Source organism: Corvus hawaiiensis, chromosome 13 (genome assembly GCF_020740725.1).
Source record: "Corvus hawaiiensis isolate bCorHaw1 chromosome 13, bCorHaw1.pri.cur, whole genome shotgun sequence".
Classification (NCBI taxonomy): Eukaryota; Metazoa; Chordata; class Aves; order Passeriformes; family Corvidae; genus Corvus; species Corvus hawaiiensis.
Window position 1 is genome coordinate 21557022 of NC_063225.1, and position 22487 is coordinate 21579508.

A 22487-nucleotide genomic window follows, 5' to 3' on the forward strand; every position below is an offset into this window, starting at 1 on the left:
CCAGAGAAGCCACGGGGGACATCAGGGGACCAGCCATCCCTTAGGTGACTGGAAACATGCAGAGTCTCCCAGGGGTGGGTGGCTGCTGGAGAAAACCAGGCACATGGCGTCGGGGTGAAGCCCTTGGGGCAGGAGGTGCTCAGTTGGACCAGAGATCTGAGGAGTCCTGGGAGGGTTCCAGCTATTTATTCAAGGCAGAATTGCTCATGCTTCAACCGCAGAAATACCTGCTACGTCAGGGCTGGGTCTGTTCTGCAGTGTCACTGGAGGGATTCCTGGGGCCAGCTCTGGGAGGCTTTTCATCTCCAAACCGGGATTACAGAAAAAAAGGAAGGAAATCTGACTCTTTATTAAGATCTCTCCTCCCAGCACCCTCCCAGGGTGGGATTTCAGAGAGCGCTGGCTCTCTCCATCCAAAGCTGCAGCCCAGCGCAGAGCCAGGCCTGGCACCAGAGGCAGAGGATGAGCAAAGGACGTGCAGGAAGGTCTGAACCCCGAACCGCCTCCGCTGCCACAAAAAGGGTGAGGGGCTTTCTGCTTTTTCTGGGTAAGAGATGGAAAAACCACCTTTATGTTTTCTGACGGGTGAGGAATCCCTGGCTGGAGCAGCAGCACCAACCACTGGGTGTCAAGATCCACAGGGAAAAGCCCATTCCCACAAGGACAGGGACTGGAGCCGCTGCTGCCTAGCACTTGAGGGGGGAGGATGCAGCTGGGAGCCACAGTGATGCCACCAAGCTATTTCCCTTAGGGAGGCTGATTTAACCCTTGGGGTCCCATCCCTTCATGGGCTCAGCGAGCATCACAGCCTGTGTGTGGAGAGATGCCAGCACACTGAGGCTGCCCTTGGGGACCTCACTTTAAGCCCCTGGGAGTCCCATTCCCTCATGGGGGCTCAGGGAGCACACAGCCTGTGTGTGGGAGCTGCCAGCACTGAGGTGTCCCTACGAGGGAGGCTGCAGCCAGGCATCCCAGTGCCACCACCCCATTCCCCCTAGGGGGACTGAATTAAGCCCTTGGGGGTCTCATTCCCCCCTGGGGAGCCCTGAGCGTGCTGAGCCTGTGTATGGAGAGCTGCTGGAGCCAAGGGGGCTCTGGAAGGGCTAAAGCCAGGCACCACAGCACTGCCACCACCCCATTTCCCTTGGAGAACCCATTCTAACCCCTTTGGGTCCCATTCCCCTCAGAGCGGGCTCACTGAGCGCCCAGCCTGTGTGTGGCAAGTGGCTGGCATTGAGGTGGCCCTGGGGGTGCTGAAGCTGAGAGCCGCAGCACTGCCACCGTTCCAGTACTTCAGAGGAGCTGATTTAAGTCCTTAGGGGTCACGATTTTAGCCCTTGGGAATCCCATTCCCCTCAGAGTGGGCTTAGCGAGCACCACCGTCTGTGTGTGGGAGCTGACAGCGCTGAGGTGTCCCTGTGAAGGCTCCAGATGGACACTGCAGTGCCACCACCACCCCATTCCCCTTACGGGGACTGATTTAACCCTTCCGGGGGTCCCATTCCCCCATGGGGTGCTCAGTGAGCGCCACAGCCAGTGAGTGGAGAGCCACTGGCCCTGAGGTGTCCCTCAGAGGGCTCCATGCAGGCACCACCATGCCATCACCCCATTCCCTTTAGAGGGGCTCGTTTAACCCCTTGGGGGTCCCATCCCTTCACAGGGGTTACAGTGAGTGCCACAGCCCATGTGTAGGAGCTGCCAGCACTGAGGATGCCCTTGGAGAACCCCATCTTTAGCCGTGGCGTGTCCCATCCCCTCAGAGGGGGCTCAGCGAGTGCCACAACCTGTGTGTGGAGAGATGCTGGTGCTGAGGCACTGCCACCAACATATTGCCCTCATGGGGGGGTTCATTTAAGAGACCTTTCGGGGTCTCACCCCCTCAGAAGCAGCACAGTGAGCGCCACAGCCCATGCATAGAGAGCTGCTGGCACTAAGACGTCCTCAGAGGGGCTCCAGCCAGGCAGTGCCACCATTGCATTCCCATAAGGGGGACTGATTTAAGCCCTTGGAGATCCCATCCTCTTACAGGGGGCTCAGTGAGCATCACAGCGCTTGTGTGGGGGCTGCCAGCACTGAGGCTGCTCTTGGGGAACCCCATTCCTCTTGATAGGAAAGATGTCTGCTCATGTCTTTACAAACAATTCCATGGCTGAGGGTACGGGTGTTAAGGTCTTTGAAATGGCTCTTAATGTCTCTACCAACTTCAAGCCGCAGGTTTGTTACAGAACCCAGACAGTTTGACTCCTGAAACAGACAAAGGGTCTGCAGAAGCCTGAGTTTCTGAGATTGAGGAGAAAATGACATGGCTAAGGCGCGGGGAGGGGGGGGGGGGGGGGGGGGCGGGATATGCGGTAGGCAGCTCGGGAAGGCTGTACCTTCCTAGTACCTCAGCCGATGGGGAAAGGAAGAGGGCAACGTGCGGCCGGGAGTTTAGGCTAAGAGGAGGCTGCGCCCTGCGAGACCTGGAGAGAGAAAACCCCACGGGCGTGTGCCCCAGTGCACTCTCTCCCTTTATTCGAATAAAGTTGCAGGACTCCTCTGTCTCCTTTATGGACACTGGCTTTTCACGGCGTGATTTCCTCCACACCCTCACAGGGCACTCTGTGAGCACCCAGCCTATGTGCGGTGAGTGGCCCCGGAGGTGCTGAAGCCAAGAGTCAGCACTGCCACCATCCCAGACCCCTCAGAAGGGCTGATTTAAGTCCTTAAGTCCTGACGTTGGCCCTTGGGGTCCCATTCCCCTCAGAGGAATACGGAGTACTGCCAGCGCTGAGATGTCCCCGAGGGGCTCCGCTGGGCAGGGCCACCACTATCAGCCCCTTAGAGAGGGGCTCCCTCAGGAGTCCCCATTCCCTCAAGGCGTGTTCAGTGAGCGCCACAGCCCATAAGTGGAGAGCTGCTGGTACTGAGGTGTGCCCGGGGGCCTACAGCCGGGCTCCACAGTGCCACCACCACCCTATTCCACTCAGAGGGGCTGATTTAACCCCTCGGGGGTCCCATCCCCTCTGAGGGGACTGAGTGAGTACCACAGCCCACGTGTGAAGAAATGACGACACTAAGCCTGCCCTTGGGGACCCCAATTTAACGCCAGGGGGATCCCATTCCCCTCACGGCGGGGGCACAGCGAATGCCACACCCTGAGCATGGGAGCTGCCAGCGCTGAGGTGTCCCTGGAAGGGCGGCTGCAGCCGGACAGCGCAGTGCCGCCGTCGCCGCCCCATCCCCCAGGGGGGCTGACTGAATCGCTCGGGTGACCCCACGTTAACCTGTGGGTGCTCCGTCCCCTCAGGGCGCCCGGGCCGAAGCGGCTCCGCGGGGCGGCGGCGGGAACCGCCCGATGGCGGCGGGCAGACACCACGCGGCCGGCGCGCGCCGCGCGCATGCGCCGCAGCCCCGCCCCTCAGCGGCGCCCCCTCCCCTCCCTCCGTGCCCCGGCTCCCCCGCCCACGGCCCGGCCCGGCCCATAAAAGCCGCGGGCCGGGCAAGAGCCCCCGCCGCTCCCGGTACCCTCGCTATCCTCGCCGCTCGCCTCTGCTGCCTCCCGGGACCGCCCGCCCACCCGCAGTGCTGCCCATGGCCTTCCCGCCGGTGAGTGCGAGCACGTGCCGCCTCTCGAGGCCGCCCCGCCACGTGGTTCCACGCGGTGGTGCTGGGGGGGTGTGGGGGGTGTTCCCGCCTGCTTTACCTGTGTGAAGAGGGGATGGGAACCGCCAGCCCTCAGGACAGCCGCGGATGGAGCTCCCCCGCTTCCTCTCGGAGCGCTGTTACGGGATCCCCGTTAACCCTTTGGACCGGCCTCGAGGGGGTCGTGCTGCGGAGGTACCCCCGGGGAACAGCGGGCTCTGACGGAGCTCAGGGAGCCCATCGACTGACCCGAGCTGCCTTCAGGGAAACGCCGGAGGAGACCGGGTCCTAGCCTAGCAACCTATTGTTCTGCTCTTCCCGGGTTTTTAGGGGGATGAATCTGGGCTGGAGGTGCTGAGCTCAGGTTTGGATGGTGGGGCATGTTTTGGCTGGAGTGGGCACTTGTACTCCTGCAAGTGGTATTTTTACACACTTCTAAACTGCCTTTTTTAGTGTAAAAGGTGACCAATGTTGCTGTTTTATTCTTAAACCATGTTCTGAAAGCTCGATGAAGTGTCTGGCTGGGGGGGAGGGGGGGGTGACACAGGAGACGCAGTTCAGAGCTGAGTATGGACAAAGGTGACTCTTCTGAGCGAGACACGTCTGCTGAAAAACAAGTTCTTTTTTTACCCTTCATTATTCCCCAGCTGAAACCAATTAATGCTCGTTACAGGTGCCTGTGTGATGGGCTAACAAGGTGTGCTGGCACCTGGAGCGCTGGTGAAGGGGTACAGCTGTGCACAGGGTGGGAGCTGGGCTCTGGGAAGAGCTCCAGGACCCCGTTGCTTTGCTGCAGTTTGTCTCAACTGGAACAGTCTTCCTAAACCAATTAAAACCTTACTCAGCTTTGACAATCTGCTGCAACAGGCAGCAGTGGGTATTGCTCCTGTACAAAACTGCTTGTGAGTGATGGCTTCAAAATGTTTTGTTCCCAAAAAAAATACCAAATAATAGCTGCCTTGATGGGGAAATGCGTTTAAAAACAGGGATTTGTCAAAACTGATGTGGTTCTGAAGTCAGTGCTCCCCTGTGAATTAAGACCATCAAAGTCCCTTCTAGTCTTATTTCCAACCAGGTGTATTCAAGATGTCTCTACTCAGTAAACCCCGGGACAGCTGCTTAAGCTTAGCCTTGCTGATGGTGGGAGAGCTGGTGCAGCCTTGCCTAACCCTTTTTTGGGGTGAGCTGGGGGTGGGAGCGTGTTGCTTGGTGGAAACAGTTACACCAATGTTGTGTTTTGCGTGGGTGTAGCTGACTTCAACTTGGGAAGCAAAGCGTATCCACAGAAAAGGATTTTCTGAGCTGCCTTTCACTGAAGTATGGGGCCATCTTAGCTTGGCTATGTTGACATGGGCATTATTTTAACAGCATCTTAAATTTTGTCTTGGCATTCAAGAACCTCTTGGCTGTAGCTACAGCTCCAAGAACCCCTCTGGGCATCAGCCTGGTGCTGCCTGGGTGATATTTCTGTGGAAGGTGTAAAAAGGAAAGGCTGGATTGTAGCGGAGGTGGATGAGCCTTGCCTGCTCCATAGCATCCCCAGGAGTTAATGCACATCTTGGCCATACTGGCAGCCAAGCTGTGTTTAATGACTTCCCTAAGGATTAGGCTATCCTAATCCTGTGCTAGTGCTGTTGTGATGCTGCAGGTTCTGCCTAGCCCTGGGATTTCATTATCTCTAGGTTTCCTGCAGGTGTGTGTGCCTCAGGGCTGTGGAGGTTCCCCATTTCTTTGCCTTGGACAGCTTCGGGGTGTTTTGCTGACAGTCAGTGTGTGTTGTGCCACTGACTGAGTGCTGCTGGGTGTGCCTGGAGTGGGCCCTCCTGCAGGTAAACTCTGCAGGCTGGGAGGGGGGGGGGTCTGCTTGGGGCTGGTGGGATGGGAACTCCAGGGACCTGCCTGCTTCCTGATGCACAGCTGGTAAACAAGAGCTCTGTGCCATGCTGGTAAGGCTTGTTGGTGCTCTGTTACTGAGAGAGGGGCAACTCCTCTCTCGTTCTCGGCACTCCTTTTCTCAGTTCTGTGTGTTTGTTTGGGGTGCGAGAGGGGTCTGGAGCCATACCTCCTTGAAACCTCAGCGTTCAGGGAATGAATTTTCCTGCTTGGACATAAGTTCTTAGTTGAGCCAGGATGCGGAGGACTGCCCTCCTGCCTGAGCTTCATCTTGCTGTGTCTGTGTATGATGCTGCTTGCGTCTATGTTTCTGACTTCCAGTGACTTAGCCTACAGTCTCAGAATCATTTGTGCCGTGGCACTGTGTGCCTGCTGCAGAGAACTAATCTCTAAGAGACTGGGTGTCTTATCAGGTGTTAGGAAGTGGTGTTTGACTCCTGCTGGCTTTAAAGAACCTGTCAGCTGGATCAGCTTCTCCATTGACTTGTTCATCCCCTGGTAAAACACTGTCTGCACCTCTGGATTGGGGTTGTGAGGTGTAGTGGGATGGAATGGCTGAGAATGGCTGTTGGGTCACTGGTTGGTGAGACCCAAGGTGTCTCTCATGGTCCCAGGAGGACCCACCGGTGCTGCTGGACTGGTGCCTCTGGAAGCAGAGGGGATCTGTAGTTTGTAGCTGCAGTGTGGAGGGCTTCCAGGGAAGCCTCGAGAGGCAGCGTGTTGAACTTGCCAAATCCTTCCAGGTGGGGCAGAGAAAGCGAATCCTACCTGGGCTCTGGAGTGCTGCGTTGCTCGTCTTGGGTGGGGAGGTGAGAGTGGCGCCGGCTCTGGGGATGCAGCCTCAGGCGTGGTGTTTCCCTGTGCTTTGGTATTGACTCCGAGACGGAAGGATTTGGGTGGATTCTTCAGTTTGCAAACTCTTTCCACCATCCTTTCCAGGCTGGTTGGGGGTGGTTTGGGCTCTGCGTGCTCTGGAGATCTGCAGAGCTCTTCTCAAAGGAGTATCTTTTTTTTTAGGATTGGGGGAGGAGGGTGAGCCACGACCCCCTTCCTACAAGGGATTGCAGTGCTACAAGGTCCCCCCTACCCTGTGTCCAGGATGATTCAGTGTCCCAGGGATATCCTTGACAGTCTAGGGTTAAAAGCTCTCTAGCAGAAGGGATTTTTGTGGAAAGGCTTGGCTGTGTTCTCGCTGGTTTCTGTTCCTGTTTGGAGCAGGACTGGTGCTGCCAGTTGTGGAGGCTAAATGAGAAGGAACGGGTGGGGCGTTCGGCTGGCTGCTCCGGGTTATTTTGTCTCGCTAGAAGAGACTCCTAGGGAAAAGCTTTGCCTCACGATTTAAGTGGTTCTTTTACAGGAACAGGAGTAGAATGCGGAGTTTCATGCTTGTGCCAAGGCAGCCTGATGCGGCACTCCTTTTATTAAAGATGACTGGCAATACTTTTGTAATTTGAGCTTCTGTACTCCAGCTGCTCTTTATAAAGATGGCTTAAAGCTCGCTCTGCCTGTTCTCTCAGCCTGCAGCTCGCTTTTAGCCTTACCTGTTCCACGCTTGTAAATGTTCCAGAGTCCCGGCGGTGGGCTCTGATGGGAAAGATGTCTGCTCATGTCTTTACAAACAATTCCATGGCTGAGGGTACGGGTGTTAAGGTCTTTGAAATGGCTCTTAATGTCTCTACCAACTTCAAGCCGCAGGTTTGTTACAGAACCCAGACAGTTTGACTCCTGAAACAGACAAAGGGTCTGCAGAAGCCTGAGTTTCTGAGATTGAGGAGAAAATGACATGGCTAAGGCGGGGGGGGGGGGGGGCGGGATATGCGGTAGGCAGCTCGGGAAGGCTGTACCTTCCTAGTACCTCAGCCGATGGGGAAAGGAAGAGGGCAACATGCGGCCGGGAGTTTAGGCTAAGAGGAGGCTGCGCCCTGCGAGACCTGGAGAGAGAAAACCCCACGGGCGTGTGCCCCAGTGCACTCTCTCCCTTTATTCGAATAAAGTTGCAGGACTCCTCTGTCTCCTTTATGGACGCTGGCTTTTCACGGCGTGAAAAGCACAGGTCTGAGCATTTCAATAGCCCAAGATGCCAGCCCTCAGCGCTGAAGAGATGCTAATAGCCCTAAATGGGCTGGAGTTCGCCAGTAATTGCTCTGGTCCCGCCTGAAGGCACCGTGCGAGTTGACCGCTCGGTAGCTTATTCCTGCTGCTTCCAGGACTGAGTTTCCTTTGCTTTTTTAGCTAAGTGGTGGCGAGTTGGGGAAAACGATCAAGTCGTGCGCGTCTAATGACGAGGTGGGGGGGTGGAACGTAAGTGCCAGACATGGGCTGGGCTAATATTCCCGTCTCCACGTGAAGTTCAGTTTAGACCAGCCTCCTTGAAAGATCAGCGAGGGGTCATTTGAAAGTAAAACCAGCGCGGCGCTTCAGACCTGTTTGCAAGTGAAGCAGGACTGGAGGGTAAGTGCGGCCTGAAACTTGCAGAAGCACATCCAAGAGGTGCCTGTATTAAATGTCTTCTCGACAAGTACAAATAGCCCAACTTAGAGCTTCGGTGTGTTGGAAGCGCAGGGGCTCGTTTGCCAGACTTGATGCTATTCAGTTCTTTGGATTTGGATTTAACTTGATTTGCTTAATGGCCAGTATTCTGCTCCGGAGGCCAGGACTGGCGGGGTTGTGCCTCCCTGCTCCTCTCTTTAATGCGGGTTTTAATTGCCGGCGATACCGATTGCTCAGCATGCTCGGGAGCAGAATTTTGCAGTGGCTTTTTGGGTGGCGGGCAGACCTGTCCTCGGCCCCAAAACGTTGGTCGAGATGAAGCTTAGCGGCTTCTAAACTGGCCGAGGCTTGAGTGTGGTGCAGCTGCTCCCGAACGAGCCTGCATGTCAGTGGCTTGTGAGCAGAGCTGGGAAAGCAGCTGTTCTTCCCCGTTCTCTGGACCGGCACCAGGGTGCAGGAGGGGTTTGATCTTTCCCAGGCAGAAGCTTTACAAGAGGTAATGCTTATTAAGGATGGTCCCAAAACCTTGATGCTGGTGGATCTGTGCCCGTGGAGGGTTGTGCTGAAGCAGAGCTGGTTTGGGGTAACCACCTTTGTGGTCAGGAGCTGCTGTCTGAAGGGAAGATGAGGATTTTATCTTCTGCCTTTCCTCAGGATTTGGGGCTGCTTGATTAGCTGGGAAGCAGTGTTGTTTGGGGTTTTTTCTGCAAGCCTGAAGTGATTGCTGCTGACTTGGATCATTCCAAGATACTGTTCAGAACCCCAAGATGGGTAGTGAGGTGAGTCTTGCACTCCTCTGCCGTGCATAAGAGGAGCTGCTGTGGTTCCTTGTGTCAGCCTGGACCGTGAACATCCCACTTATCCCTTGGTGTCGGGAGACTGATTTTGGGAGAGAAGGTGTGTGCCCCATTAATCAGATCTGTGCTAGTGTTGTGATGTGCTGGAGAAAAGCAGCAGGGAGCTGTGTTCATAACCCAGCTGGTTTGGTGTGGCTGTCAGTCTAAAGTCCATGGAACTGTGTGTGGTGGGCAGTCTGCTCTGGTGTGCTGTGCCGACAGATTGCTGACCCGTTTGCTTAACTGCTTCTTTAATGCCAAGAATTGGGCTTGAGTGTTGCTAAGACCTAGCTAATGTGAGTATTGGAGGCAGTCCAGGCGTTCCACAGCGTGTTGAAAGCTCAGTGCTGAGTACTTGCCTATTTGACACAAATACTGGTTCTTTTTTACCAGAAAGAAGATCCTGTGAGGAGCATAAAAGACTGCTGGGATAGCCCGAATGCCCCTGCACTTTCCACCTGCAGCAATGCGGATATATTCCGCCGGATAAATGCCATGTTGGACAACTCTCTGGATTTCAGTGGGGTCTGCACCACGCCTGTCACAAAAAGCAAATGTGACACCCTGCCAGGTAATGGAGGGGGGCTGCTGGAGTGGGGAGGCACTTGGTGGGGCCTGCTGAACAGGTGATGGTGGCAATCCTCAGTGGTGTGGGTGTCAGCATGTTTGGTACTGGGAGGGCTTTGCTTGTGTGCCTGAAGTGGATAATCCATGTATTCCCTGGCAGTGTGGAGATGCCTGGGAAGGCTTGCTTGCCTCCCTGTGGTGCTGTGGGTCACTGTGGGCAGGGTGTGAGTGCTCCCTGCCTGATCTGCCAACTCCTGGTGTGAATACCTCCAGCAGACTCCTGTAGTCTGCCTCTCCTGGAGGTGGGGATTCATCTGCTCTCAGGGTTAGCGAGGCTGAGTTGCTGCATACATTGAAATTGCAACAGAATTTTGAAAAACCGTGTTTGCCACAGGTCAGTTAACCTGCATGTAAGAGCACAGGTGGGTGCAGACTTTCCTGCAAAGCAAGCTTGGCGTGATGAAATCAGTGCTGTGAGCTTCTGTTTCCTCCAGGCTGAGGGGAGTGGGCATATTCTGCTGCCTCAAGACAGAAGTTCTGTGCCAAAGCAGAGAGTGTTTGGTCTGGTCTTATTTTTATCCAAGTCAAGGACATGCTTTTGTCCTTTTGCAGCAGCCCAGCTCTGCCACTAAATGTACCTGTGCCTGATACTCCTTTTGCCAGCACACCTCTGAGCAGCAGTGCTTGTGCCAAGGATTTGGGCACTTGAAAGGGATTGCTCTTGCCTCTCCAGCCCCTGAATTATAGGGCCAATAAACACTTCGGCCATTATGGGAAACAAACTGGCCCCTCTGGATATGTCGTAAAATGAAGTGGGAAGTATAGGGCTCATCCTCCCCAGCTGGTGACCTTGCAGGGTGCCCTGGGCAGAGCAGCTTTCTCTGAAGTCATGTGGAGACAGGATTGCCTTAGCCTCATGGGTAACCAGTTTTAATCAAATGGGTGTGGAAAAAAAAGCTCCAAATAAGTGTCTGGGCACCCTGTGGGTCTGTTTGATGCCTGTGCAGTGCAACTTTGTTCTGGGCTAGTGAAATGACTGCTACCAGATGACTTCCAGTGCAGCTTAATCTCCTGGGTATTTGAGGACTTAGCAGTGTGGACTGGGGCTGATCTGGCCATGTGATCCTGTGCTGGCGCTGCAGAAATAGCAGAGGAAGTGAATTGTTTGCTTCGAGGCCTGGATCCATGGCCAGCATTGCTTGAAACCTGCCTGGTAAAGTGGCATTGGCAGCTATGCTGGCTACTCCTGAGAAATGGTGTAGTGAATATTAACCAATTCAGGTTAGTGGTGCATTTTAGACATTTGCTGTTGGACTGAGTTGGTTTGGCTGGTTTTTTTGTCCCCTGGCATAGTGGTAGCCAGGGTTGCATCTGATCTGGATGCACTGGAAGCATAAAGGAGAAATAAACAAATATTTTCCTTTATCTCCTTGCAGTGGGCTCATGAAAGAGTTGTTTCTGGCTTCCCTGTTGAAATCTTAGCTATAGCTGTTCCTGCTCCATTTGGAATGGGAATATTGCATAGAATCTTAAAACATGTTCATGGTATTTCCTAATTAAGTTTCAGCTTGCCAAAGTTAACCTGGTTTATAAAGGAGCTGTCTCTGCCTGTTAGAGCAGATTGATCCTGTGAAGTTGTAGGTTAATTCTGGTTTTAGGTCTGGGCTTAGCAGCTGGCACAGCAATTTTGACTTTCAGTGCTGTACTTGATTTTGAAAACTCTTCTCTGAGGGATGGGGGTGTTTGCCTGGCACTGAAATAGGACTTCTTACTGACTTCTTAGTGCTTGCAGATCTCTGCTTGTTCCATCATTTACTCTGGTTTTTCCTGGGGGCATCTGGACCAGAGGGTTTTGCTGGAGATGCTTAGAGGTGATGTCTTGTCTGGAAAGTCTTGAGTTTCCCAGTGGTGTTAAACTGCTTGTTTCAGGTGCTCAGTAAGTCTTGTGAAAGACCTCTCACAGGGCAAGTACACTGGGACTTGGATGTAAAAAAGGGTGCCTTCTTCTAGCAAATGTTATTTTTGCTGCAGGGAAGCCAAGGTTGTGCTTTGGGGACACCCTAAGCAGCTTTCTTCCTGCTGTGGCAGCTGAGGCCAGCCTCACCAGTGAGGGGTGGGGGCCTGCTCAGCAGTAGTTACCCAGACAGGAGGGCTTTAGCTTGTATCAAATCCCTTGTACTGTGACACAAATGCTTATGATGGTGTGAGGAAAGAATTCCTCACTTCCCAAAAGATACTGAGCCAGGCTGGAAGAGGGCTGCCTTGGGTGCCCTCAGTGTTTGGGCTAATGGAAGTGTGAAGGTACTGATAAGAGAACAACCTGGGCCAGCAGTTTTCAGCTGTAAATTTGTGGATGAGTCAGCATCTGCCAATGTGTCGGCAGCTCAGAGTTATTGGTCTCCTTGCACTCCCAGCCTCATTTCCTTAGTGTGGGAGCTGGGACCTCTGGGTAGGTAAGGAGGGCCTGAATGCGGCAGCTCTGCAAGCTTTGTCCTGTCTTTGGAGCTGAAAAGCGCAGGAGCTGCTCATAATGTTTGATAGGTTGCTAATGAGAGTCTTCTCCGGGAAAAACTTGGCACTGTCAGCAAGGATGTGGGTCCTGGGGTATCTATAATTTATAAATGGGGGAGGTACTTTGGCACCTGGACCCTGGCCTGGGTTGTGCAGAAATTCACACCTGATGGCTGTAAGGCTGAGCAGCTGTTTGCTAAAATTCAGAATATAGTGCAGGTACCTGGGCAGGTGGTTAAGCCTGGAACAGGTTGTTGGAGCTGTTTGCCTTGCCCTTGAGTGAACTTCTGGGTAGGTGACCAATGGAGCAGAGACCCTTGAGCTCATGTGGTGTCTTGTCATTGCTCCAAGTCGCTTCTGAACAATTCCTGAGCCTGTGGTGCTTTTACTTTGTTCAGGAACAACTGGTGTACTGTAGTTAGACTGGATTATCATGGAACTCCTTGCTTGGGCAGGCTTACTGAACCTGGAGATCAACCATGAATGTGTAGTAGCTATAACAGGTGAAAGGACTGTCTTTTTACAACTTCTTTAATGGCAGAGCTTAGGGAAGAGCCTTTTTTCTAGCAGTAAATGCTTGGATCTTAATCTAGTCATGGTCCCTCAAGCTTTTCAGTTGTCATCTTCAGGTCAAACTAGATTTATCCTGGCTTGGACTTGGGTTGAAGAAGCCCCTTTGAGCACTAAGAGGATTACACGTGGTGGAGAAGGGATGGCAGAAGTTCGTGACCTTTCACTAATGCTATTGGGGAAGCACGTGTGGAGACACTTTACTGGGCTCAGAGTGAGGCCGTGCTGGGATCAGTCCAGCAGCAGCCTGAGCAATGTGAGAGGGACAGGCTGATTCAGCACTCCTGGATCCACGCAGTCAGAGTGTTATCTCCTTCTGGGCAGAGCTGGGACTGCTGCTGCAGGTTCAGCTTGTCACACCTAAAGTTGGATCTCTGTCGAGATCAGTTTGCAGCTGATGATAATCCTTGGTGAACTTGGTTGACTTGTCGAAGCCAGCTGTGTTGGGACACCCAGGCTGACCACCTGAGGTTTGTGGGTAGCTGCTCCCCAAGCACCAGGCTCAGGATGTTCTCCCAAACTGTGGGGTACAGTGCAGCAGTGTGAGGAGAGCTGTCATTGTAGAACCTGTCTGGTTGCTTCTGGGACAGGGTGATGGTGCTTCACAACAGCTGCCTGTCAGACTGCCTCAGTCCTCTCTGGAGAAAGGCAGAACCTCCTCAGTGCAGGCCTTAACCTTTAGTGGCTTTTACTGTGGTGCTGGAGGTGAGGGAGACAGCATGGCCTTGACAGAGGCAAGAATCAACATCTCCTGCCAGTGCTGCTGGAGCAGCTCCCTGTCCTTGAGCAGCTGCTTTGCAAGGAATGTGGTTTTAAAGCTGTTCTGTATGTTCATCACCCCTCTGAATAAGAACGTGAGCAAGGCCAGTTTTAACTGGCTGGTGGTTTGTTTACCAGGCTTTAAAGCTGGGCCTTGTTGGGTGTAAGGTGCTGTTACCTATAGCAGCTTTTGAAATTACCCTGGTCTTTCCGTAGGCACAACTTCCAGCTTAAGTGTAACTGGGAGTAAAGCTCCCACTGGAGCTCTTGCATGCCTGTTGCTGGTTTCAGCTGAAGGCAGTTCGTGCTTAAAAGAAACTTGAAAGACATGTAGGTACCCCAAATGTCCGAGTAACACTGATCTTTCATTAAGCTCTGATCATTTAACTGCGACAAAGCAGCCGTTATTTTGCTCCAACTTGACAGTCTGTTGTGTGAAGAAATGGGAGATGCTTAAATGACTTCCTTTGAACGGGAGAGGCTTCAGGTGCCAAGTTCAGTGTAAAGGCTGTTAGTTGTGGCCCATCAGGCTTTAATGACTCTGTGGCTGCCTTATTTAAGGAAAACTGAAGGACAAATGCAAACCCAGACTAGCTGATGACTAAATCAGCTTCCTGTTTGCTCTTAACTGCAGTCAGTTAATGACCTATCACTTGTTTAGCCGTCCAAAAAGTGTCTTGATACTGTAATGTAAATTCCTCTGCTCTTCCCTGGCTTGCAGCCCCAAGGAAATATTCCAGACAGCGCTGGATGCAGCTGACCTGATGTGCATGGTCTTGGATCAGGGAACAAAATGTAGGATGCAGAGACCCAAAAGGTAGCTCTGCTTACCTGGAGGTCCTGAGGCAGAGACCATCAGCGGGAGCTAGCCTGAAGCTGGCAGAAGCATTCTGCCTGCCCTAAAGAAGTGCTGGATGCCAGGTACACATCCAGAATAGGGGAATTCCACACCTGTGCCCCAGAAGAGGAGCACACTTACTGCCCTTGCTCTTGGCCTTTGGATTTAAAGTGTCACATTACCAGGTCTTTGCCTACATAAGCATGATGCTTCTCTGTACTGGAAAGTGGCTCTAGTAATTGGGTTTTGTATCAGAAATGCAGGTCAGTGTTCTGCAGAGCAGGGACTTGGCCTAGAGCTGTTGTACTCTGCAGTGGTCAGAGACTGGTGTTCTGAATATGCAGCAGTTTTCTGATGTGTACTGAGCTCTGTCACTCAGGTTTTGGTGCTGTAATTCTGTGACAGTCTCTGTTACTCTTGGAAGAAGGAGGTAGAGCAGCAAGACTGTTGCAGTGCCTCTTCCTTGGTTTCTGAAGTAGCTGTTTGCCAGCTGCTCAAGTGTTTGTGGCTACGGAATAAGGCAGATTCTTTCATCTGGCTGTGAAACAGGTCATGCAGCAGTGTCTCCACTTCAGGAACTTTTCAGATTACAAGGGAGATGCTTAGTTGTGTTTCAGAAAAACCTCTTGTAACTAGTAGGTTTATGCCTAACAAGTGCTTTTCTAAGTCCCTGATGATCTCCACTGCACTTTGGGAATACAATTGGCTCATCTGAAAGCTTTCACTTTGGTATTTGTTTGTCTGGTGTGCAAAAGGCACTTGAGAGGCTTAATTTTCAGGGATGCAATTCCCAGCCTTTACAATTGGAGGTGTAGAGAGGTGTGAAAGGCAAGCAGTGCTGCTGCTGGCAGCTGCCTTCCTATTTGTGATCTGAAGGCTTTTCCCCCTGCCTCTGGCTTCTCCAGATTTAGTTTGGAAGTTCAGCCTTGGTGAGAGCTCTACTCCATGGGGTGAATCTGGTTTTGCCAGTGAATGGAACTTACAGCTGAGCTGGATTTATCCTTCCCTTGCCCTCAAAACTTGGGGCCCTCATTCGTGGAGGGGCTTCATCTGTATTCAGGCTCTGGTGGAAACCAGCATGTGGGAGCAAAGGGAGAGCTCTCCTGGCTGTGGAGGTGGTAGGAGTGGGATCTGACTCGGGTTCATGTTTGCTTAACCATTCTGAGAAAACCCAGAGGAAGAAAAACCCCATTTGCTGGATTGTTAGCTGGCCTTCCCAGATCTGGAAGGCTCAAGTGTCTGAACATCTTTGTGCTAGGTTGAGGCACCACCTTTACAGACTGATGGCACAGAGATGCTGCTGCTATGGGCTGGGAACTGAATCATGCTCCCTGCTCCTCCTGCTGCCTTAGCCCACAACCTGCCTGTGGATCGCAGCTCCTGTTGCCAGGCCTTGTGGATCCTTCCCACACAGGCTTAGGCTGTAATTTCCTTAATATTTTCTTGTTTGAAGTGCCTGGTTGGTGCACCCATGCTGCATACCAGATCAGGGGAGTGAGCCAGGCTTAAAACTAGCTCCCTGTGGCTTGGTTTTAACCAGATGAGCTCCCCAGCCCAGCTTCCTGTGTGGAAACTCACCTGCCTAAAGTGGTGTGAGGAGGGAGGGTGGGGACAGGGGCTGGGGCTGTGGGAGCTGTCCTTGCCTGCAGGTGAGAGCTGAGCTCTGGGGATCCTTACCTTTAAGAGTCTTTGGAATGCCTTAAATCCTGGGCTGTGACAGTTAAAGTCTGGAAAATGCAGCTTTCCATGTGGGCAGTGGTGTGGAAAGCTGTCCGGCCTGTGCTGTGGTGCAGCCTGGCTCCAGGGATCTCCTGGACAGGCAAGAGGGAGTCACCCAGGAGAGACACTTGCTCCAAGGCCAGCGAGGGAGTGTTTTATTAAGGACTTTGTTCTCATGATGCTGTTGAAATCAAACCCAACCGGCTTGGGAGGCAGGAGCTCAGTCTCTCCCAGCCGCTCGGGCACGAGCGCAGTGCTGCTCCTCTGCCAGGATGGTTGGCTTCCAGTGGCAACTCCAGGGAAAAATCCAGGTTGGGAGGGCTTGTGCTAGTGTTCGGTGCTTGGAAAAATCTGCAGTAAAGCATTTGGGTTGGGCTGTGTCAGGTTGCAAAGTTAAGTTATTTAGTATTTGGTAGACATTTAGTTATGAATAACTTGAGGTTGTGACTCTTTAGACTGAATTTTTGTTGGAGATTTAATTCTTCCTGCTCTGGTATCTGATTAGTTTTGTCTGCCTGCAGCAATTGATTGCTTTGTAACAAAGCTCCAGACTCTTTGACTTTTAAAAATAACAAGTCCAGAGATCTTTTTAAGTTGATGTTTTGCCTGGATGACCTGTATCTAGCTTTTAGCCTGGCTTGGAGTGTTAAAGGGGAAGCAGCTTGGGCTGGCTGTTGGCTTCTGATGGGAGAAGGTCTAATTAAAAACTGCTGGTTATCTGAGTGGATTCTGCTCTGTGCTTCCGCAGTTAGAGCTGTAACTGGATTGCAGGGAGTTTGTTTTTAAATGTGGATTGAAGTCATCAGAGGGAATCATGGATCTTTTACTTGAATCTGATTTTGTTCGATTAAACAAAACAGCTTATTTCCTGAAAAATGGGGATAGCGAGGGGAAACGTGGCTGGATGCTGCGGAGTGAGCGCTTCCTGCTGCAGATAAATTTGTTCCTTGTTTTCCTTATTTCTTCAGTCATGGGCTTCATCCAAGCTGTTGGGATTCAAGTTGTGCTGTGTGTCACTACTCTGTGTCCATGCTTCCCAGAAGATGAAGCTTGGTGGGAATTAATTCTTTTGAGACCTAGCAAGATCCCTGGTCCCCAGAGGGAAGGGAGTCTCCTGCTGCCAGGGATCTGTGCACAGCACTTGTGCCTTTTCATAAAGGCAGGAATGTTACATATTCATATGGACAAGTTATGGTTGCTGTGGGAACTGAGTTGGCTGAGCACTGTGCCTTGATCCTCTCCTCCCTATGTTAGAGATGTCCAAAACAAGCAATCAGAAAACTATCTGGGAAGAATTCATGTGGTGAAATACTGCGCTGGAGATACAGCGTGATGCTGTCGGAGGAGTAGATGCTGTTACAGGTGCTTGGTAGTAATGTGACTAAATTGGCACTACAGCTTGTACTAGTACTACTAGGAGTAGGAAACACCCTGGTGGATGCTATCCTGGTGGAGTGCTGTGGAGGAGGCTGCAGCTGGGAGGGGGGAAGGTGATGCGTTGCCAGCAGGTTATGTTTTAGCCGCTCTGATCCTGCCTGTGGTGCCACAGTCCCCTCACTGGGGTCTGGGGATGCTGGTGCTCCCAAATTGCCGTGGGCTGAAGGCAAGGGTCCCTCCTCTGGTGGCAGCAGTGGCCTGTGTCACACATAGGTTACCCAGCTGCCACCAGCCTTTGCCTGGGCTTTGCTCACGGGCATCCGAGTGGCACGGGATGTGGATGTGGAAAAGGAGGCCAGGAATGCTGTCGGGCTGCCTGGGATGGCTGGGGCTGCACGTGAGGGATAACGTGACAGGGTGGAGCGACTGCAGTGCCCGTGGAAGAGCTGGGAGCAGTGTGTGGAGCAAGGTGTACATCTGATGGCACAGTGGGAGGCTGTGGGGGCAGGGGGAGGAGGAGGAGACAGCTGCTGCTTCTTGGGAGTTGGCTTATAAATGCCCTCTGACTCAGATTTCGGGTAGCACAGCTGAGCATCTTGTGGTTTCACCAGCCCCCAGATCCCTCCGTTAAACTGGAATTCTCAGACTATGAACCTGCTGTGTTTCCTTAGGCTGTTGGCACGGGCTTAAACCAAGGCAAGAATCCGGCGTCTCCAGTACCGTAGGCTTGTGAACACCCCGCAAGGGAGGGGGAGGGCTGGGAAAGGGGGGACCAGGCGGGTGGAAGGTAAACAGGCCATGAAAAATTCCTGATGTGAAATGGGTCTGCTCGGTTCTGTTCCTCCTGTACCAGTGGGATGTGCCTGCTCGGGCTGGACCAGAGATAATGGGCTGCTCTCTGGGTAGTGGGGGTTGAAGGTTATCCTTGTTACTCAGGGGTAAACAATGCCGAGTCAGTGAGAGGCACAGTGGCCAGGCTCAACCAAACAGATTATGCCAGCAGAATTGCGAAGCTTTGCATCGGCTCTGAATCGGAGCCAGCAGCTGGAGGCTGGCCAGGACTAAAGTGTTTTTGGGTTTTGTGGGTGGAGGGAGGCGGGGACAGGAGAGCTGGGTAGCACTAAAACTAACTGTGCTCTGTCGCTGCTGCTCTCGTCGTTGCTGGGGGGTTTGCTGCCTCCAGCTTGGTGTCTGCTGTGCTGACGAGCCCTGCTTTGTGCTGCCTGCCTCCCCTGATTTACTGGAGCTGCTCCTCTTTCCTCCTGCTACCGTCTTGTCTGTCAGGGGAAATCTTACCCTTTCTTCTTAGCTTTATTTTGTAAGAGCTGATGCAGTTCTCTTGCATGGCTGAGTGACGTCACTGTCAGCACAGTAAGCATCAGCAGCCTGGTCACATGCTGACCCAGTCAGTAATGCAGACGGGATAGGAAGGTGGAGGGGCCGAGGGGGGTGGGGGGCTGGATTCTGGACATATGGTAGCCCTCCCTTTTGGGGTGCAACTGCTGGTTGCAGGAGCTGTGGCTTCAGAGCGGCGTGAGACCTGGCTCGGGGCTTAAAGCTTTGGAAAACTCCCACTTTAAAAAGAAAAAAGCAGCCCTGAACTCTCAAGCTTCTGTTTGTTCTCCATCTGAGCAGACATCCAGGACTCTGAAGAAGCAGTGGCAAGCAGGATGCTCTTCCCTACATCCACGCAAGAGTCTTCCCGTGGCCTCCCAGACACCAACGATCTGTGCCTTGGCCTGCAGTCCCTCAACCTGACAGGGTGGGACAGACCCTGGAGCACCCAGGACTCTGACGCTGCAGCACAAACCAGCACACAGTCCGGTGAGTCTGCTGACACACGCAGCAACAGTTGTTGGATTCTGTGTATGTTTTTGGCTGGTTTCAAGCTAACAGGGAGCGATGTGCTTGTGTAACAGGGTGCTGGTTGGGGCTAACAGGGGCTTCTTGACCTGTGGTGCTTGTGTAATGTGACAGCTGAGTTGGGGAGGCTGTGGCTGCCTCTGCCACAGCCCCCTCTGCTCTGCTGTCAGCTCACTGCAGATGAGAAGTGCCTGGGGTTGTTTTGCTCGGAGCTGTAATGCTGCTGGGGGAATAACCTCACCAGGAGAGGAGAAATCCTCTTGCTGTGTTTGGAGGGAGTGGGTGGGGGGTGTGGTGTCAGGAGGCTGAACATGCTGGGTAGGAGTGAGGCTGAACTTCGCTCTGGCAGCCTGAGGAAATCCCTGGTGGCAGGCAGCTCTGCAGGTGGGGGGCAGGGTGTGCTTGCAGAGGGCCCCCCCATGCCCGACTGCCAAAGTCCTGGCAGCCGTGCTCGCCCAACTCTGCTGTGGGGTGTGGTACAGCCAGCACCCGACAACTTCAGCCGGCAGCTCGCTGGCTGGGTGGGAGACTTGGAGGGATCCTTCTCCACTCCCACGCTCAACTAGAAATAGCGGGCTGTGCCTGGCAGTGGGCTGCAGGAGATGCAGTGGAATGGCTTCTTGTTTTAACTCTTCTGGTCCAGCACAAACCTATGTGATGGGCAGGGTGTGGGCTTGCAGCCATGCACTGCTGGCTGGTGTGCCCTTCCCCCTCGATCCTCTCCAGTCTGCTTTTGCAGCTGAGATTGGCTGGGGAATTCCTGGGGTGCTGGGTGCCTCCCCTGGAGTGATGTGGGGTCCAGTTAACTGTTTGAGACACCCAGCCTTCCCTGTAAAATCACAGGAGAGAGGGATGCTGTATGTACAAACTTAAAGCATCCTCTCAGCCTGGTGTTGGAGCAGAGGGGTAAAACAGGGGAGAGTTCACTTGCTAGCCTTTGAGGTGTGTAAAAACCACAAATGGTGGTGTGTTCGTTCAAGTATCAGTCCGTGGAAAGATCTAGTGCTTTGGCAGAGTTTGTACAAGTACAGCCTGGTTGCTACAGAAACTCATCCCTTTATAGCAGCATGCTGCTGCTTTGTTAAAAGGAGAGTGCATCGCTGCGCAGACTTGGGTGACACAGAGGCCCCAGGCATGGAGTTGGTGCTGACAGGAATATAGATAGCTTCTGGGGGGGGCTGGGCAGCAGGGTTTGCCCATGTAGATGTTTGGAGGGGCAAGGGGATGCTGTCCTGAGCATAGGAAGAGCTGCTGGGACACAGCCCTGAGTTGCTGTGTGAGTTGTAAAACAGCAGAAAAAAAAAGCACTAGTGGGGTAGCAGAGTTTGAACAGCTCGATCCGCACAGCTCACTTGAGTTTCTGCACCTAATTTCCATGAGACTTGGCGTGTGGGCCCTGGCATGGGCACTTGGGGTCTGCCTGCAGCCCGGCTGCGGTAGCTTTATTAAGCCTCGCTCTGCTCCAGTGAGCAAACCTCCACACGGTCCTGTGGGCTTCCCCTAATGAACCAGGGAATACCACACACTCCTGCCTGTACTTTCATTGCCAGCTGAGACTTTGAAGGAGGAAGGAGAAACAAGTTGCTAGTGTGCAGTGGGCTGGCCAGGTGCCTCAGAGCTCTGCTCTGAGCCCCTTCTGGCTGTTGGCAGACTGGGGCCCTGCTGGTCCCCGTGTCACAGGATCCTTAATGGATGAAGAGCACACTTGGAGCAGGTGACATCCCCTGGCGTGACCCTGCTGCTCACAGCCCTGGCGCTGGGCTCGGCGCACAGCGCGCTGCGGAACGAGGCTGTCGCACACGGAGGCGGCCGCTCGGTGCGGATGTCCCAGCTCCACCTGCTCCTCCGTAGCCATCTCCAGAGCTCTCTTGGTCGGCTTCCTGCCAGCCTGCCTTGGCAGAGGCACGGATGTCTCTGCAGCGCTCCGGCAGGCAGGCGAGCAGTGCTGGCATGAGCCTGGGGTGGGCTCTGTGCCTCGCAGGTTGGGTGGTGGGGCTGGCACGGCCAGGCTGGTGGTGGGAATTTACTGCCAAGGGGGTGGAAAGGCTGCTGGTTTCAGGAGAGAGGTTGAGTTGGAGAAGATTTGAAGGTGCTCTGGTGACCTCCCTGCTCACAGAGGGTGTATCTGGTGTCAGGTGCCCCCACTGACTGCAGTGCATCGTGCTGGAGCTCCTGCCTGCCACAGAGGCCTGGGAAGAGCTGTGGAAAGGGTCTTGCCTCAGGCATAGCCCTGGGCTCTGATGATCTGTGCCCACTAGGTGGTTGTGGCAAGTGTGGTAACAGCTGGTGGAAGATGGCACCCAGTGCTGTCTGGAGAGGCCTGTTTCCTCACTTCTCACTCCTGGTATTCCCATTGGTATACAGAGAGAGGATGGCTGGGATGTGGGACCTGCCCAAGCGCAGCTGTACTGCTTGTACAGAGCAGTCTCTGGCTTTCAGTGGCTGTGTGGAGGGTCCAATGCCCTGTGGCTGGGGGTGTTGTGATCCTGAGACAATATTCTCCCTCTCACTCCCACACTCCCTTCCCAGGTGAGCAGCAGCTGGGCCAGGGGTGCTCCATGGTCTGGGCTGCTGTTACTCTCCTGCTCTGAGAGCTGTGAGGATGGTGTGTGCTGGCTGGGAAGGTGAAAGGCTGATCCTATGCACAGCTTTGTGTTGCTTCAGCCACCCACACCTCCCATGTCTGTGGTGCCTTAGCCCTTCCTCAGGGCCCCGGAGTGGCAGTGGAACTCCTTGGGAACAGAGAGCCTGTAGTTCAGGAGCATCTTCTGCAAGGTTGTGGAACACTCTGGGTGGCAGAGAATTGTCCTGTGTCTGAAAGCTGTGTGGGTCTGAGGAGCTGACAGATTCTGGTCCTTCCAAGTGGCCTGTCTGTGCTGTGATGGAAAGAGGGAGGATATGGAGAGGATGCTGCTGAGGCCGAGGAGGCTGCAGCTGGCCCAGCCCACAGGGCTGGGGTCTCCATTGGAGTGTCCTGTGGGCAGGTGAGGCTGCAGCAGCGCTGGGCTGTGGCTGGGCATGGGGGAGGGCTGGCACTGCCAAGCGAAGCTGTTGTGCCGCTGGCACCCAAGCGTTTGGAAGGTTCCAGCAGTGACTCAGCTGTGCGGACCCACAGGGAGGTGGCTGGAAGGGTGGAAATGCAACAAAAAAAGCTAACAATCAGGCTAAAAATATTGCTGATGTGGTCCCCTGCAGTGCTGTGCTTGAGTACTGATGAGCTGGGACCTCCTCTCCTCTGCGTAGTCCCTGCCAGCACGGAGCTTCCTCAGCCTGGGAAGGACCTTTGGCTACAAAGCCTTCTGGTGTCACCTTGTGCTCCCAGGGCGTTGCCACCACGCAGCTTGGTGCAGTAGGAGCAGATGCCCGCTGGTTATAGGTCGGAGAGCAGTGGGGCTGGTTTGTATGCCCCAATCCTGCCTACATCCCCTGTTCCTGAAGGG

General features: G+C 53.6%; 1 protein-coding gene across 10 annotated transcripts in view; it reads left to right on the forward strand.

Annotated features, from left to right (window-relative positions):
• Positions 1-349: 349 nt before the first annotated feature.
• The window catches only part of CPEB1 (cytoplasmic polyadenylation element binding protein 1), a 41948-nt gene continuing 19810 nt past the window's right edge, over positions 350-22487 (forward strand). Inside the window, exons 1-3 of one of the 10 annotated variants that reach the window (XM_048317608.1) lie at positions 350-522; positions 9237-9414; positions 18820-19008. In XM_048317608.1, the coding sequence (XP_048173565.1) occupies positions 463-522; positions 9237-9414; positions 18820-19008 (427 nt within the window). In that variant the 5' untranslated portion in view covers positions 350-462. Of the gene's footprint in view, positions 523-3518; positions 3589-7886; positions 7969-9236; positions 9415-10672; positions 10692-16024; positions 16119-17768; positions 17906-18036; positions 18556-18819; positions 19009-22487 lie in introns of those variants that run through there. The other 9 variants (XM_048317609.1, XM_048317610.1, XM_048317611.1 and 6 more) reach the window with 9 other exon arrangements.